General features: G+C 45.4%; 1 protein-coding gene across 1 annotated transcript; it reads right to left on the bottom strand.

The window, feature by feature from the left end:
- Positions 1–2,282: 2,282 nt before the first annotated feature.
- Positions 2,283–17,605, bottom strand: CFAP45 (cilia and flagella associated protein 45). The gene is made up of 12 exons (XM_088467728.1): positions 17,540–17,605; positions 15,592–15,711; positions 13,882–14,015; positions 12,931–13,075; positions 11,760–11,930; positions 10,641–10,819; positions 10,146–10,275; positions 8,420–8,566; positions 7,322–7,435; positions 5,159–5,352; positions 4,825–5,049; positions 2,283–3,076 (listed from the first exon to the last, which is right to left on the bottom strand). The coding sequence occupies exons 1-12, from the start codon at positions 17,540–17,542 to the stop codon at positions 3,001–3,003; spliced, it is 1,638 nt and encodes a 545-aa protein (XP_088323854.1). The 5' UTR covers positions 17,543–17,605; the 3' UTR covers positions 2,283–3,000.

The raw sequence follows: 17,605 nt of genomic DNA, 5'->3' as shown, positions 1-17,605 counted from the left end.
TATCTTATGTCCCTATTTATCCCCAGCATCTCCTCGCCTCCCCTATCTCTTCCCCGACCCTTCCCCATCAGGTGCACTATATTTTGTCCCTATTTATCCCCAGCATCTCCTGGCCTCCCCTATCTCTTCCCCGGCCCTTCCCCATCAGGTGCACTATATTATGTCCCTATTTATCCCCAGCATCTCCTGGCCTCCCCTATCTCTTCCCCGGCCCTTCCCCATCAGGTGCACTATATTATGTCCCTATTTATCCCCGGCATCTCCTGGCCTCCCCTATCTCTTCCCCGGCCCTTCCCCATCAGGTGCACTATATTATGTCCCTATTTATCCCCAGCATCTCCTGGCCTCCCCTATCTCTTCCCTGGCCCTTCCCCATCAGGTGCACTATATTATGTCCCTATTTATCCCCAGCATCTCCTGGCCTCCCCTATCTCTTCCCCGGCCCTTCCCCATCAGGTGCACTATATTATGTCCCTATTTATCCCTGGCATCTCCTGGCCTCCCCTATCTCTTCCCCGACCCTTCCCCATCAGGTGCACTATATTATGTCCCTATTTATCCCCGGCATCTCCTGGCCTCCCCTATCTCCTCCCTGGCCCTTCCCTCTTTTTCAGGTGCACTATCTTATGTCCCTATTTAAAAATTGGGGGGGGCACCAAAAAGTCTAGTTACGGCTCTGCTACACGCTGCATATTTTCCAGGTCTCCTTGCAGAATCGCAAGCGAAATAAGTAGCTCCACCTGTGGATCTTTTAAAATGTGTCAGTGAGTAATGACTACACCTGTGCACCTGCTGGGTGACCTGGGAAATGTGTCAGTGAGTAATGACTACACCTGTGCACCTGCTGGGTGACCTGGGAAATGTCAATGAGTAATGAATACACCTGTGCACCTGCTGGGTGACCTGGGAAATGTGTCAGTGAGTAATGACTACACCTGTGCAGCTGCTGGGTGACCTGGGAAATGTGTCAGTGAGTAATGACTACACCTGTGCAGCTGCTGGGTGACCTGGGAAATGTGTCAGTGAATAATTACTACACCTGTGCAGCTGCTGGCTGGCCTGGAAAATGTGACCTGTGTGGAGCTGAGGACTGAGTTTGAGAACCACTGCACTATAGGAATGAATTTCTAAAGGCTCTTCCACCATCAGTGGGATTTTATAACTAATCCAGAGGCCTCGGGTAACCCAGGAGCTGTGAGCTCCATCTCGTGTTCTACTCCTCTCCATAAACAATCATTTGCTCACAGCTGCCAGGACCCAACCTCTCCCAATGAACCCTGCTCTGCTCTAGTGATAGTTCTCAGTCAGGTCATTGGGAACAGGGCTGTCACGTGTTCTGTATAACAAATAAGGAAGTGGAAGAGGAACTAGGAACAAAACTGAAGATACAATGAGTGGTGAACGTGTCTGGCTAGTGAAAGAATCACTCTGCAATCTGCCGCCCTCTAATGTCAGATTATTAGAGTACAAGTAATTCCTTACTCTCCAGCGCCAACCCAAAGCGAACAATTAAACTGTATCTGTCCTTTAGTTTAAAATAATCTAAGATTCATAGCACCGCCTAAGTAAAAGATTGCGTGAAGTGACACCATTCATAGGGGGTCGTTTCAATTACATGCGAGTGACTCGCGGCCACGAGTAACTGCGGCTAAACGCTGCACTGACCGTACCGCTGGACTCGCTGATTTCTGTTCACAGCCCAATACAGCTGCACACAAAAATCCACAAGTCCGGGGTGAGTTTGGGCTAAGAGGGGGGACGAGTTGCAGGGCCGTTGACCTTTTCGCGCCATTAAAACGGCAACTTGCCACATTGCATCTAATTGATTGATTCCATAGTTTGACGCACTCTGCCCCCTTTCAATCTTTTGCTTATATTCTGACTTGGGAATCTGGGATTCCTCTAATGGGCTGACCTGGCGAATTGAATCTCTTGTGATCATTCAGAGCCAATCAGGGGCTTGCTAAACTTCCTTCAGCTTGATGATGTCACAGGATGTTACTCAGGAGTACTGTGAGCATGCACCGATCATTGTTGCTCTTTTGGCAGGATTTGAGGATAGGTGTATGTGGTCACATCTGTAATACACAGTAAGTGTCATATTGTGCAGGTGACAGATACTGAATATAGGCGTCACGTGACTAAACCAGCAAACGCTCACCATCTGTGATGCGATAACATTATTGCATGGAACGTTATATGGGATATTGGTGCAATAGTTCATCCAGTTATACTGCACTAATAAAAAACAGAATATTACGGTACATTGATTAACCTTATTTATTTGACAAACACCAGTTTTACAGATGTATTTATTATGTAATAACAAGTGCAACTTTTTTTTTTTTTTACTAACAGTCCCAAATTTTACTTTTTTACTGGCTATCCGGGGCCACTAACAATAGAATAGGCATAGCCCTGGTTACGGTGAGTAAAATAAGTTGGGTCTCGGGATATTCAGACCCTCTGTACCTTGTTATGAAATAAGTCCCAGAACACGATGCAAAGAGCAATGATGTGCTGCAACCAATCGGAGCTCAGCTTCCATTTATTTGGCTACAGTAGCCTATTAGAAGCTTAAATCTGATAGGTTGCTATGGGTAACAGCACCTGCTTGCTGCACCATGTTGTTAATGTAACCTCTATAATACAGAAACATTGTGTAACTATGTAACACATGAGACTATAACACTTTTGCTCATTTAGAATAATGTACTCAGCAACTGCTGTAACATGAGACATACAAAATGTTGTGTTTAGTACATAGAACGTGTGTGTGTATTATGTAGCGTTGGCAGACACAAGACCCTTGACTGCTTTGTACCTCAAGAAAAGGATTACATAATATAAACGATGATGATGATAACCTGTCAGTGATGTAAATAGAAAGGAGACACATGAAAGTTATAGACAAACACCAGCTTTATCTCCAGAGATTGGAGAGGACGGTGGCAATGATCCCGAACGAGCTGTGTCTGGGGTCTCTTCGGTCTCCCCTCATCACTGGACGGTGGCTATAGGGACCTCAGCTTTTCGTACCACCAATGAGCAGTACTTGTCTGGGAGCCCGGCCATACTGCAAGAGAACAAATATGTTGACTTAAATATGGGAGGAGGAACAACATGGAAGGTCGTTGATAGGTGCTGATCACTGTACTTTTTGCAGCAGTGTCTATTATTCAGCTCTACTGGGTCGCTAAATGCATAAGGCTAATCTGACTGCAGCGCAGTCTCACAAGAGTACTCAGAGGAGACGTCAGGCGGAAGGGCCCCAGAATGACGTGCTCCAAAATAAATGATCAATTAAATAATGTGTCACTAACCAAATAGTAATAATTTAGTTGTTTTTTTATAAGTCTTGGAGGGCAGATGTTGTTTCCACACCGTTAAAATGGCAAAGGTTATTTAGATTTTGACTGGTAGGGTGTGCTGCAACCTGAGGTTCTCTAGATATTAGATGGTAGGGTGTGCTGCAACCTGAGGTTCTCTAGATATTAGATGGTAGGGTGTGCTGCAACCTGAGGTTCACTAGATCAGTGGTTCTCAAACTCGGTCCTCAGGACCCCACACAGGTCATGTTTTCCAGGTCACCCAGCAGGTGCACAGGTGCATTAATTACTGGCTGACACATTTTAAAAGATTCACAGGTGGAGCTAATTATTTCACTTGTGATTCTGTGAGGAGACCTGGAAAACATGCACTGTGTGGGGTCTTGAGGACCAAGTTTGAGAACCTGTGCTCTAGATATTAGATGGTAAGGTGTGCTGCAACCTGAGGTTCTCTAGATATTAGATGGTAGGGTGTGCTGCAACCTGAGGTTCTCTAGATATCAGATGGTAGGGTGTGCTGCAACCTGAGGTTCTCTAGATATTAGATGGTAGGTTACAGCACACCCTACAATCTAATATCTACAGAACCTCAGGTTGCAGCACACCCTACCATCTAATATCTAGAGAACCTCAGGTTGCAGCACACCCTACCATCTAATATCTAGAGAATCTCAGGTTGCAGCACACCCTACCATCTAATATCTACAGAACCTCAGGTTACAGCACACCCTACCATCTAATATCTAGAAACGTCAGGTTGCAGCACACCCTACGATCTAATATCTAGAGAACCTCAGGTTGCAGCACACCCTACCATCTAATATGTAGAGAACCTCAGGTTGCAGCACACCCTACCTTCTAATATCTAGAGAACCTCAGGTTGCAGCACACCCTACCATCTAATATCTAGAAAACGTCAGGTTGCAGCACACCCTACGATCTAATATCTGCAGAACCTCAGGTTGCAGCACACCCTGACGTTTTCTAGATATTAGATGGTAGGGTGTGCTGCAACCTGAGGTTATCTAGATATTAGATGGTAGGGTGTGCTGTAACCTGAGGTTCTGTAGATATTAGATGGTAGGGTGTGCTGCAACCTGAGGTTATCTAGATATTAGATGGTAGGGTGTGCTGCAACCTGAGGTTCTCTACATGCTGGCTGGGCGTCCCTTCGATCGGGATGTCGGGCTCCCGGCGTATGTGTAATGAAAGGCGTCGACATATCGACGCCTGTCTTTAGAACCTTGACGGGATATGACAGTCGGGAAGCCGGCTGTCGGGATTAGGTCCGCCGGGTTCCCGACTTCACACCATTTATTAGCACAGCAGTGTAAATAAGGCTACGCATACACTCACACCGAATTGTAATAGAATAGATAACTGTAATAAAAAAAATTTTTATACACTTCCATGTTCGATGACTGCAGGAAAGGTGTTGGTGTATTTGCTCTGCTATGGTATTACTGTTCTACCCTATTCTCACTGTTACACTCACCGCAACTCTTCCAGCTTTTTCTGCTTCACTTCATCCAGGCGTGCCTTGCGCTGCCGGGCTTCCTCCGACAACTTCTTGCCCTCCTCAAAGAAGGCAATGCGGTCTATGACCTGTTTCTGCTCGTGCTCCCGCACCTGTCGCCTCAGCTGTGCCGCGTGCTTCATCAATTTGCTAGTTCTTTCCTCCTGTTCCTTCAGTTGTTTCTCAGCCAGTTCATGCTGGACCCTAGCATGGAGAGAGTTGATAGAGGACAATTGAATGACCTGCGTCTGAGCACCAACACTATATCACACCTGCTGTTAGCTGGCTTAAAGAAAGATTCAACTCTCCATACCTTAACACCCTGTCAAATTCTGCCCTCTCCCGCTGTGCCTGCACAGCCAAGAAGTGTTCCTTCTGCGCCACCTGTTCCAGGCGAGTCTTCCGCAACATGGAATTAACTTGCGACTGCTTCGACGCTTCCTCTTTCTCCTTCTGTCGCCACGCTCTCTCCATGGCTTCTTGGTTCCTTTTTGCACGCAGAGCATCCTGGAAGATAAGAGTCATTCGTCAAAAGGGAGCGTTGGTTCTTTAAGCTGCACAATAGTCTTCTAAACGCACTACTACTAAACCCATCACAATGACCCTTTCAGATCCATCTGTCATTTTAAAGAATCATGTTTAGTCCATGACATAAGGGTTCTTTTGTGTAAGCATTTGTCAGCTCACTAAGCTTGTAAATCACTCTAGGGAAGGCTTCCTTAATATTTCAGTTACCGAATCTGGACCAGTGAGGACCTTTAGTCAGGGCTGCCTTCAGGTCTAGAGTTTGGCCAAATCGGTTCATGGATTGGTGATGGTTTCATCTTCTTTGTAGTGGGTTTTAGACTTCTGTTCAGCTGGACTAAGCAAGCTGTGGTCTAGTCGTGTGAAGGTTCTGCCTCTGGCCTTTCCTCTCAGGAGCAAGGGAGGTAGCAGAAGATCTAGACTAGACAAATCTTCATTTGTTGATGAAAGATTCTTCAAACATTCAAGGGAGTGATGCTTTAATGAGAGCCTTGTGTCGTACCCTCAATGTTCAGGACACAGAGGAGACGTTTCTTTACTAGAACCTGCATTTCTTTTCCAACCTCTCATCTAAATGATTTGCTGGCCAAAGCGAGGGACCAAACCTGATTTAAGTCTCACACATATTGGTACAATTGTATCCATTTACCGGAGAAAAATGTGAATCTGCACCAAAAAATGGATGCACTTATTGCACAGTTGTATATGCTATGCTCCCGCAGCTGTGGATGTGCGAAAATATGCTAATGCAACTGTGGCCGGGAATTACACTGAGCCGCCCACCTGAGCCACCGCAGCTGTCCAACTGCGGACACATACGCAGCATCTGACGCGATTTTACCGCCACTCTCTGTCAATCACTTGCGAATAAATCCTCACTACAACCGAAGTCCCATTTGATCGCAATTCTATCACTGCACATGCGCACTGCGGCTATGATGCATGCGCAGTCTACCGATAATAGCTAAACTGCATGGCCATAGAAATAGCGTCAGATATGAATCGGGCCCACTGGACACAAACACACTTTACGGCCTGGACTTGTCCTTTGTTTGACTTGAGTTGTCTGTTGATGGTCATCTTAATTTACTCCTCACCATGGGCTGGATTCTGAGTTGGACGGCAGTGGCATTGCGGGGGATCTTGCGGATTTCCAGCATACTGCGCGTGGCCAAAGTAAGAAATCGATGACTGTGCATGCGCCAGATCGGGCATAGGCACACGAATGGAGCTCGCAGGTGTGTGCGGATTAATTCATCTATTCATGGAGCACAGTTTCCGTAAGAGGGGCGTTTCTGGACGACGACGATGTGAATGCATGGAACTCTTCCGTCTTGTGGGAGCGTTTGGTGGTTCCGTGCCCGATTGTAGGTCGCGGAAGGAAATTCGGTTGTCTATTTTATGTGGTTCATTTGCATTCAGCATGGGGCGGGTTGTAAGCCCAGATACTAATGATGATGGCTGCAGGCAGAAAATCAGTAGATGGGGATGGGTTTCCACATGCAGATGCACGGATCTATGGCATACACCGGCGGATTCTCACACTCGTATATGGAAGGAAGTTGCCCGCCGCAGCAGTACGAGTAAGAAATGAGTAACTCCAGAATCAGGCCCTACAGTAGATCTACTGTATGGGCGTTACTCCTGGCTCGTGGTTACAGAGGAGGAGGTCAGACTTCTTTCTCCCATTGTCCCAATGTCCCCCCAGTGGACTTCCACAAAAGTCCCCTTATATCTGTGGACCAAAACCAAACTGGCCTCTAGTTTTCAGAGCTCTTTAAAATAAAAATCCAACATAGGTCAATGAGTACATGCATCTATTTAGCACCACCTATTATGTCTAACTTTCATAACTGCTTTAATATTAAAATAATCAACGTCTGCGGCACATCCAGCTCCACCCATCAATGTTTCTGTATTTCAGATGTACTTACAGTAAAAGATCACCTACCTGCTCGGCACGGTGGTCGCCGGCTCGCTCCTGTAACGCTCGCAGACGGGCAATTTCCAGTTCTTTCTCCTTTTTAATCCTTTTCTGCTCAGCTTCGTATTCTGCCTCTCTGGCCTGTGAATGTAAATAAAGAGTGGTTAATGGAGTCGCAGCTGCCCGACTTCTAGATTATGCCATTCAGGGCCAGAGGTAGGCAGCCGCCGTGGAATTACAGGACCACCCACAGACATCCTGGAGATCACTGTATAAAAATAGTCTATGTTGTAACACGTTACCTAGTTTCTATAATGCTGCTAAAAAGTCTGCTTGCAAAGCTTTCTGTTGCTTACGGATTCATAGTTTGCCTTCTCTTCCCCATCGGGGTAGTGGCAAGGTCAATAAAAGAAAAGCGTGTAAATTATGATGGAGACCAGGGAAAGAGGTGGCGCAGGCAGTTACTTGAGACTGCACATCGGGCCTGATTCAGAAGGGGGACGTAACGGGGAGTGGCTATGCAAACGCAGGCGTGTCTGACCATTTAAACGCCGTTTCCTGGGCGTGCATAAATTGGCCATTGCAATCACCTCTGTAGTATCGGAGCTCTCTACGTGTCAGGAGAGCTGCGGTGTATGAGACAGGTCAGGCTTACTCAGAAGCTGCGTGTCTGCCCTATCTACGTCCGTGTTACGGATGTTTAAGCTGTTGCACGTCGTCGGACGGATATGTGAAGGCCGCGGTGGGCGTCCCTGTGCTCTGGTAAGCTTTGGAGACATTTGCGTATTTTCACTATTGCGATCCATGGGAGATGGCAGCTGCGATGGCATTTGCGTGCGGATCTGAATCAAGCCCATACCCTGCACTGAGGAATAACAGAATATACTTTAGGGCAGATTCATTGCTTTTATGAAGAGGACTGACCATAGAGGTATGAGCAAAACCGAGTGCGGTATCCTGACCGTAATAACCCGCAACATGCCCTTTTATCTAGTACGTACATCATATATCACAAAAGATTGCATTCGCTAAGCACAATTGTGCACAGAACCTTTTTGAGGTTAGAGTTCCTTTTAAATCTAAATGAGTGTGCGAGAGCGGAGACTCCGGCCTCCCCCATCGTACCATCTTCTGCTTGTTGTACTCCAACACGTTCAGATCCGCCAGCCGCTCCTGTTCCTGCCGCTCCACCTTCTTCTTTTCGTTCTCGGCATTAATCCGCTTGATCTCTGCCTGGATCTCCAGTTGCTCCTTTCTCCTCCGCTCCATATCCTTACAGGGAAAAAAGCGGGATCATAGGGCAGTCAGATAAGAGATGCAGACTATTACACCTATTTGTAGAGTGACATCGTCTAAAGTAACCGGAGGTGTCAAATATTAAGTGGACATTTAGAATGTCAACAACAGAATGTCCTGTTGACATGGACATAGTGGCGACATTGCCAGGATAACGACAGTCTGCATGTCGACAATGCGATTTCTAATGCACATGTAACACTAACCCTAACATCAATCTAACCCTAATCTAATTCTACCACTTATGGTTCATACACACAGTACGATTAAAATGAACGATAACGTTCATATCGTGCATCTTTCTGTGCCTCCAACCCACCAACGACCTGCGATGCGGGGGCATGCAGGCCAACCTGGTCGATATCAACCAGGTTACTATAGGGACCCGTGAACGTTGATCGCGTTATCGTTGACGATCGTCCCGTGTGTATGCGCCATTACTCTAATCCACAGGTGACCACACGTGACCTGTGTGGGGTCCTGAGGACCAAGTTTGAGAACCTCTGCTCTAATCTAACCCTAAATTCTGGTGTTGACTTTACTGTAACCAGTGCTCCCAAAGGAAACCCGAGCAAATGATGGGAGAACATACAAACACCACACAGATGGGTCCCTGTTCGGGGAATTGAACTCACAACCTCAGTGCTGTGAGGCAGTAATGTTTTTAAGCAGATTATTAGCGCTTTTAGCCATGGTGAGTACTTGTCTCCCATAGCAAGTCATTTTTATAGCGTCTGAGGGGTAAATATACTAAAGTGAGAGTTTAGAGATGTTGCCGATAGCAAGCAATCAGATTCTAGCTATTATCTTCTAGCAGGTGCTAGTTAAATGTGAAGTAGAATCTGATTGGTTGCTATGGGCCACATCTCTACTTCTAAAAACTCACAAATTTACCCCAGATTTTTTTTTTTGCATTCATAAACTATCTACATTTCCACGTCTCTAGTGGTGCTGGTATTTGTAGTTCATATTTAATGAATGTATGTGTTTGAAAACATTTGATAAGTGTCCTTTCTTATTAAATTAGTCAGCACCGAAAGTAGATACTGTAAGTTTGATTGCCAAGCGTTGATACATTTACAGGCAGTTGGTTAAAAACAAAAAAGCAAATCGTTCCTGCGTCAGTAAGAAAAGTTGAGGTGAATAAAGTTTGCTCCTTACCGACACAACAATAATGCATATGGAGGTCATGCCAGTGCTGGTAAGATTGCGTAGCGTTTGAACCACTTTGATACAATCAGTAATCCGCCTTTTTGGCGTAGATGCTACTTCTGCGTTCAGGTGCGGACGCATTTTGGTGCAGCATGATAATGTGTCGGGTAAAATGACAATTGTCTATTTTACCTATTGTCACTAAAAGATATTTTCAACATATTACATGAATAACTAACAGTATATCAGACTAGTCATTACTTTTGTCTTCTCCTTCTGTAATGTAAATGGCATTAAGAGGACAGATCCAGTAAGTATCCTAGTAGCAGAAAAAGAAGAAATATGGCCACACTCACGCACAAACATAGGTACGCACACACAGCTTCCTAACACAGGAACCTACCTTGTAATCTTCCATCTGAAGCTCTTCCAGGTATTGTAGCATCTGCTGAGCTTCCTGCTCCCTCTGCTCCTCCTGCAGAATCCGGGACTCCTGGTTCTCCCCTATCTGCTGAATGATGTGATGTTTCCCTCTGCGGAGAGGAAGAAGTGTTTATAGGATAATACCATACCAATTGCCGGCTACAGGCGGCAGGATCTGGGTACTCAGACCAAGCACCAGCTAACATGATAAGCGCCCAGCTTGGCCACACAAATATGGCCTACTGATATGTGGGCCGATGGCAGTCATCTGCAGTTGACTTCTGACAGCGTTCTTCGACATGATCCATAGGTATCTGACCTGTTTTCAATCTCATTATTATGGGGACATTTTGTGACCTCACATGCTGCAATACTGGGCTTCTAGCCCGAGACCACTGCAGATGAAGCATCATCTGTGGTCAATGCTACAGACGTTCAATGGTTCCAGTATCTGTGTACTGACAAGTAACGCTACCTGATCTTCTCCTGTTTCCTCTTCTCCTCAATCTCCTCTTGCATCTTGATGGCTTTCTGCCGTTCCACCTCCATCATCTGGTCCAGCCTCTTCCGCTCCTCCTCCAGCTCCTTGGAGATCACCTTCTTCTCCTGAAGTTGGGCGTCACAGATGGCGTAGCACTTGGCATTCAGGATCATCTGTTGGTGGCCACAATTGTACATGGGTTACACCGGTGTTTTCCCAACCTCGGTACTCAAGGCACACTAAGGGGCATATCCAATTGCAGGTGAGGTTTACCCTGCAAAATGTTACGCGGTCATCGCGACCAAATTCCTATTACCGAGGGTATGCGTGCTCCTGATAGAATTTTTGTTTTCCCGCATTTAAAGGATAAAAGTACAGAGCTTAGTTCTGGTAAGAGGCCTATACATCAGCGACTAATTCTCCGTTCTGCCAGGGTCGGGGGATCGGGAAAAAAATCTTGCTTCCCCGATCCCGAACTGAAAAGGTACCGGCTCCTATCTGAATGTGATATATATATATATATATATATTATATTTTTTTTTATACATCCTGGCAGTACATCATTTCTTATTGCCTAGATAAGAAATGATGATCGGGTCTAAAACCCAGTAATTAATAGACCCTATAAGGAGATTAGATGGACAGAGAGCCTAGTTCCACAATTATTCTCGCAGTAGAGCTACACTAGCCAAGAGAAAAGTAGTCTTTCAGCTTCGCCGACTCACAGCGCTAAGGGCTTCCGCCCCGCCCGTCCACTGGGCTAGTTTGCTCAACATTTTGAACGCATAAAAAATGATCTCCTGCCTGAGAATCTACAGTATATACCCCAAGGTTCCAGTGTCCCCCAATAGGATGTTAGAGAAATAATTTATAAAGTTCAGACCTATTCGTCATAGACCACTTGTAAGTTCTAATTCAGTAGTGGAGACGGCCATTTTGTTTATTTGGAAATTGTGGCATTACTGATGAATGAGGCTCAAAATGCCTTATGCCTCAGTGATATCTGCAGTTTCCCATTAATGGATAGGCTGCTTTCTCATGATGGGTTCAGCCCATAGAATGGAGTCCGGAATTGGGTGTACATGTACAAAGTTATTAGGGGTCATGACTCGCCTCGTTGAGCTTCTTGATTTCATCCTCCTGCTCCATGCGCATGGCGTTGGCCCTCTGGAGCAGGTACTGCGCCCTCTGCTGGGCTTCTTCCTCCAGGTCACTCAGTTTCTCGTTTTTCTTGCGAAGCATCTCCTTTTGTTTCATCAAGGTCTTGCGCTCATTAACCGCCTCCTGAGATTGAACAGAGAAAGTCTATATATAAACTAGACCCTAAGGGCAATATGCAAACAGGTGACTCCTGTACAGGAGAAAAAAAAACTTCTGGGATGAATCATATAATAATAATAATAATAATAATAATAGCGCTTTTCTCCTAAAGGACTCAAAGTGCTTTACATTTACAGTACAAAACACAAAATAAGCTTAAACAAGGGACATTAGTGAAATGCTTGGGTGAAGAGGTGAGTCTTGAGTCTATTTTTGAAGGATTCTAGAGTGGAGGCCTCTCGAACTGTGCGGGGAAGTGAGTTCCAAAAGGTTGGAGCCACAAAACTGAAAGCTCAACCCCCAGACAAATTCCGTGAGATTCTAGGTACTGTTAATAGTCCTTCGTCAACGGATTGCAGTAATCGAGAGGGACGGTAAGGAATCAGAAGCTGCTTCAGGTCCTGGGCCATGGTCATGTAGGGCTTTGTAAGTTAGTAAGCCAGTCTTGAAAACAATTCGCCACCTGACAGGCAGCCAGTGAAGGGAGTAGAGAATGGGTGTTATGTGGCTGGAACGGGGCTGGTTGGTTAATAGCCTGGCAGCTGCGTTTTGTACCAGCTGCCAGGCTATTAACTATTATTAAATAAATAAAAAAGTATAAAAAAAAGTATAAAGAGCAGCAATTGGTTGCGGTCTTCCAGCATCGCCACAGCTCATCAGTGCAGGATACAATTTTTTGGATCATCGCATGAAGCAACCTTGCCATCTTGCCCCCAGAAAGGAAGTGGGCAAGAGTGATCTGCTAATTATGCCACTGTTGCTGGGTCCATGATGATGCTAATTACTTTGCCGCCCCAAGTGAACTTGCCACTCCACGTGAACTCCAAAAAGTATGATATGAAGTTCTACAGAGAGCCGATAGGTGGAAATTGTAATACAATGCTATTGTACGATCCTTCTAATTATATTGTTATTATCCCTCAGTATAAAGTCTCTCTGCAAACATCTGAGGATGGAGTCTTACAATGTTGGCCTCCTTCTCCTCCTTCACGTACTGCGTTGCCTTCTCGCGCTCCTCTTTGGTTGGGACTCGTGCTGCAGACCTGATGCGGATGAAGTCCTGGGGCGTCATGATTAGGGACAGACCGGAGGGGTCCTCTTTGGGCACACTGCATATGGGGAGGGGAAATATAACACATGTTATATACAGTCATGCACAGAATCCAGGTGACACCAGTATGAGTGTGATAAAAATGAGCACAGGTCTACTCCACATACAGTACACACTGGAGATCCCTACTGTCCTCCGGAAATCCCTTTTGGCTATATTAGGTCCAAATAGTAACCCATCAGACTCTTCCCTCACTCTGGGGCTGATTCAGAGGACGCAGAAGGTGCGATCGCCTCCAGGGTATTGGACCTCTCTGCGCGTTATGGGAGCTGCAGTGTTTGTGGCTGGTCAGACCTGTCTTACATGCTGCGTGGCTGCCCGCTGTACATTGATGGTACCGGTGTTTGCGCTGCTGCACGTCCTCAGACAGATATGAGAAGGGAGCAGTGGGCGTCCCTATGCTGGGCTGTGCTTTGGAAGGCATTAGCATATTTTAGCAACTGCGATCCGTGAGGGTATGCAGCTGCGATTACATTGGCGTAAATACCTGAATTAGGCCCTTAGACACATGCGCAGCTGAAAAACATTGGCCGGGTGCACAAATATCGTCATTGCGTTTCACTATAAATCGGGCCCTTTGTGTTTTAGGTGACTAAACTCCAGCCTGAGCCTCAGTACTCCCAGGTTACCGTGTCCCCTTAGAGGACGATAGAGAATCTATCAGCTGTGGCTGAAAACATTGTCTGGAAAAACCATTCTGTCTTGGCTACTAGTAAGGCTTATGTCAGATCTACTTTTGTACAAACCCAAAGGAACAGACCAGTAAACGCACCGTTCCTGTAACCGCAGTCATGCACCACTTACATGAGGTCCCTAATCAAGTCGCTGGTGATAATTTGGATGGTCTCCGGCTTGTGGCCTCTTGTCGGTGCTGACACTGTCTTGCGCCGTCCCTGCTCGGCTCTCTGCACAATCGGAGTGTCATCTTTTGGGAGTTTCTGGGGTAAAAGCAGAAATGCTGCATTAAAGTCAGTCCATGATTTAGTACATCCGTGATTTAGTACGTTCATGAGTTTTTAAATTAACTATTCCCTACAAATACAACTGTCTCTAATGACAATTCAAAGGATATCTGAGTGACCTCTCGCTGGTAGGTTACAGCGATGCAGCTACGGAAGCTATTATTATATATCGGAGTAGATGTCCAAACTTTTATTTCTCAGTGAATAATCCCTCTACTCCCAATTAGCAGAACAGAGGGTGTCCCACGTCTAGGACATGGGGCTTCTAGGCAGGGTTGCATAAAATTGGATTTAAAAAATAAAAAATAAAAACTGATTTATTTAATTTAATTTAAGATTTTTTGGGATTTAATTAGGATTTTTTTTTATTAAAATATCTTTTTAAGTAAACGTTTTAAAATTGAAAATGTTTCCTATTAAAAAAAAAAAAAAATTTAAATCAAATCCGTTTTTTTAATTGTAATTTTTTTTTTTATCCAATTTTATGCAACACTGATTCTAGGAGCTCTCACTTGTGTTAGTGCAATTATGATCTGCGTCCCCTGGCTTGCGGTGCAAAGTGGAGATGCATGTGCTGAGGTAAAACTCCTTTACTAGCATCCACCTTTTGAATCGCCCCCATTAAATCTAATAGGACAGGTGCTGTCAGATCAGGTTTATTGGGCCGCCTGTAGAAAATGTTGCCCTCGTTACCAGGGGGCTGACACTCTAGAAGTGACCATTTCCAGCACTGGAAGATGTAATTTACCAAGGGACCTGTCAGGGACTGTCCTGCCAAGTATCACCCACTACACTAATAACTGGGAGGGGGAGATACATCACTTAAAAATAAAAAAGGCTCTGGGGGTTAAAAGCAGTGATCTGTTATAAGGCTGAACCAACCTTCTAACTAATTGCAGCTTAACATTTGGCAGCAATCTTGCTGAAATCCCATCGTTTCTGTAACTCCAGAACCTATAACAACCCCCAATGTGTAATAATAAATGTTAGCACACATCAGTTTATCATGAAGACTGTAAGCAAGCTCAGAATATAAAGTCTGTATGTAATATGTAAAGGGCGAGAATTCAGGGGCGTAACTATACCTATGGGGGCCCCATAGCAAAAAATTTTACAGGCTCCCCTCTCAGCCCACGCCCCCGCTCTCGTTCCGTGAAATACCTGCCCATTTGAGCTGTCAAGCCCAGCACATCAGGCAGACGAATTGGTAAGTGTGTATTCACTTACCAATCGTCAGGTCGTCCGACCCGTCGACGTAGTGTGTACCCAACTTTACACTCTGGACATTGTACATTGGCAGTGCAACATGGTTTTACCCAGGTCTGATGAGCGGATTCGGTTCTACTCGATTCTGTTCGGATTTAAAAACCGAATCTTATTGGCTATCAGCTGTCACGAGTTTTGGATAGCCAATAAGATTCGGTTTTTAAAACCGAACTGAACCGAGTAGAACCGAATCCGCTCACCCCTCCGTGACACTGGCTCCCAGCTTCCTGCCAGTAAGGGATGCATTGCAGGCCAGTGCGTCAGTCACAGGGCTCACTAGCCTCACCTTCACTCCAAACAGACTCTCGTCAATTTCCGAGCTCAAAGCTTTGGTCCGGTATTTCCAGGCTTTTGACCGCTGGGAGCCATTTGAGCCGGAGCTGAGTGACCCCACAAAGCTTTCTGGCTGTGAACACATGAAAAAGTGACAATAGTCCACAAAGGGCAGCCTCAACAAGGATGCAATCATTTGCGGAATTACACGCCGAATTAGGACACAAAAGCATATGTGTTGTGTTTTAGATCGAGCAGTGGTTCTCAAACTCTGGGCCTGATTCAGACCCGCTCGCGAGCGATATGCGCTCGCAAGCGGGTCGATGGTGGCCCAGTGCGCATGCGCATGACGGAGCCGGCTCCGTCGTGCGCATGCGCGAGACCCGGATAGCAATGGGCAAACCGTTGCTCCGGGTCTCGTACCAAGGGGGGCGTGCTGTCGATGTTGAGTGACAGTACGCCCCCTTTGGTGGGCGGGCCGGGGGAGTGGCTGCCCAAACGGAGGCGTTCCCACGTGAACGCCTCCATTTGGGGGTGGACCCACTGACATCACCAGTGATGTCAGTGGGAGAGATTTCGGCTCTGTGAGAGCCGAAATCTCTCTGGGGCTTGCGGCAACGAGACCCTACCACAAGGGTCTCGTCGCAAGCCCGATGGTCGCGATGGTCTTGACCATCGCAACCATCTTCCTGGTCGCTTGCTATAGCTGTGGGTGGTCACCCACAGCTATGTGAGCGGCCAGGAGGCCGCTCTAAAAAACAAGAGGGCGGCCCTGATTCAGAGCGAGCGCTCTGTTAGAGCGTCCGGTTCTGAATCAGGGCCACTGTCCTCAGGACCCCACACAGGTCACGTTTTCCAGGTCACCCAGCAGGTGCACATGTGTACTCATTACTCACTGACAGTTTAAAAGATCCACAGGTGGAGCTAATTATTTCACTTGTGAATTTGTGAGTAGACCTGGAAAACATGCACTGTTTGGGGTCCTGAGGACCAAGTTTGAGAACCTGTGGGATAGATTAGATAGATAGATAGATAGATAGATAGATAGATAGATAGATAGATAGATAGATAGATAGCACTGAGGTCATAGGTTCAATTTCCACCAAGGCTTTAATTGTGTGGAGTTTGTATGTTCTCCCCATGCTTGTATCGGTTTCCTCCAGTGTGAGTACATGTAATAGGGAACATAGAGTGTAAGGTCTACTGGAGCAGGGACTGATGTGCACTATATAATGACTAACATATTTTCTGTAAAGTGATGTGAAATATGTGTGCGCTTTATAAATAACTGTTAATAAATGATATAGACAGACAAAAATGAGATATATAAGCATTTATAGTGATGGACGGATAGATATAGATAAGCGTATAGCACTCGATATTAGGCAGATACAGTAGATAAAGATAGATAAGCATATAGTGATAGATATGAAATAGATGCACTAGGGATAGATACATTAGATATAAAGATAGATACGAATATAGTATAAAGAGCAGCCGTTATACTTTGCGATAGCCGTAAAGCTGATAAAATACTATTTTGATCATTTACCGTTCTCGGCCATTGATATAACACACACAGAAATGAAAAGGTCACACATCATTTTAACTGGTCTGATTCTATTATTAAGCATATAACAGAGTTGTCAGGTCGGTGTCAGTAGTTATAGTAGGATGATAGATTACAGATATATACATGACAGATGTAGTATATTACAGAATAAAATATTTCACTGTATATGTAAAATGACATATTACGGTATAAGAGCATTATATTATAGTATATAGCAGTAAATGATATAACAGTATATTCTAGTACATTGCAGAACATTCACGTATATATTATATTACATTATATTTTGCACTATATTATAGTATATTACGTCACATGAACGTATATTTGGATGCATTCTAGTATATAACAGTATATAGTGTTACAGTGTATGGTGCTGCCCTCTCACCATGTCTGCACTCGGCAGGCTCCAGTTGTAGTGTTGCAGTGTACACCTGTTACCATAGTGACCACC

This window comes from Taudactylus pleione, unplaced genomic scaffold, assembly GCF_031769625.1.
Source record: "Taudactylus pleione unplaced genomic scaffold, aTauple2 ptg000073l, whole genome shotgun sequence".
Classification (NCBI taxonomy): Eukaryota; Metazoa; Chordata; class Amphibia; order Anura; family Myobatrachidae; genus Taudactylus; species Taudactylus pleione.
This window is presented reverse-complemented; position numbering and strand designations above follow the sequence as displayed.

What these genes read in the sequence shown, in the direction of transcription:
- CFAP45 (XM_088467728.1), bottom strand. An exon ending in AGGAGAAGGAGGCCAACATT is followed by an intron (nt 11,931 to 12,930) that starts GTAAGACTCCAT and finishes GTTCAATCTCAG; the next exon opens with GAGGCGGTTAATGAGCGCAA. An exon ending in AGTACAACAAGCAGAAGATG is followed by an intron (nt 7,436 to 8,419) that starts GTACGATGGGGG and finishes TTACATTCACAG; the next exon opens with GCCAGAGAGGCAGAATACGA.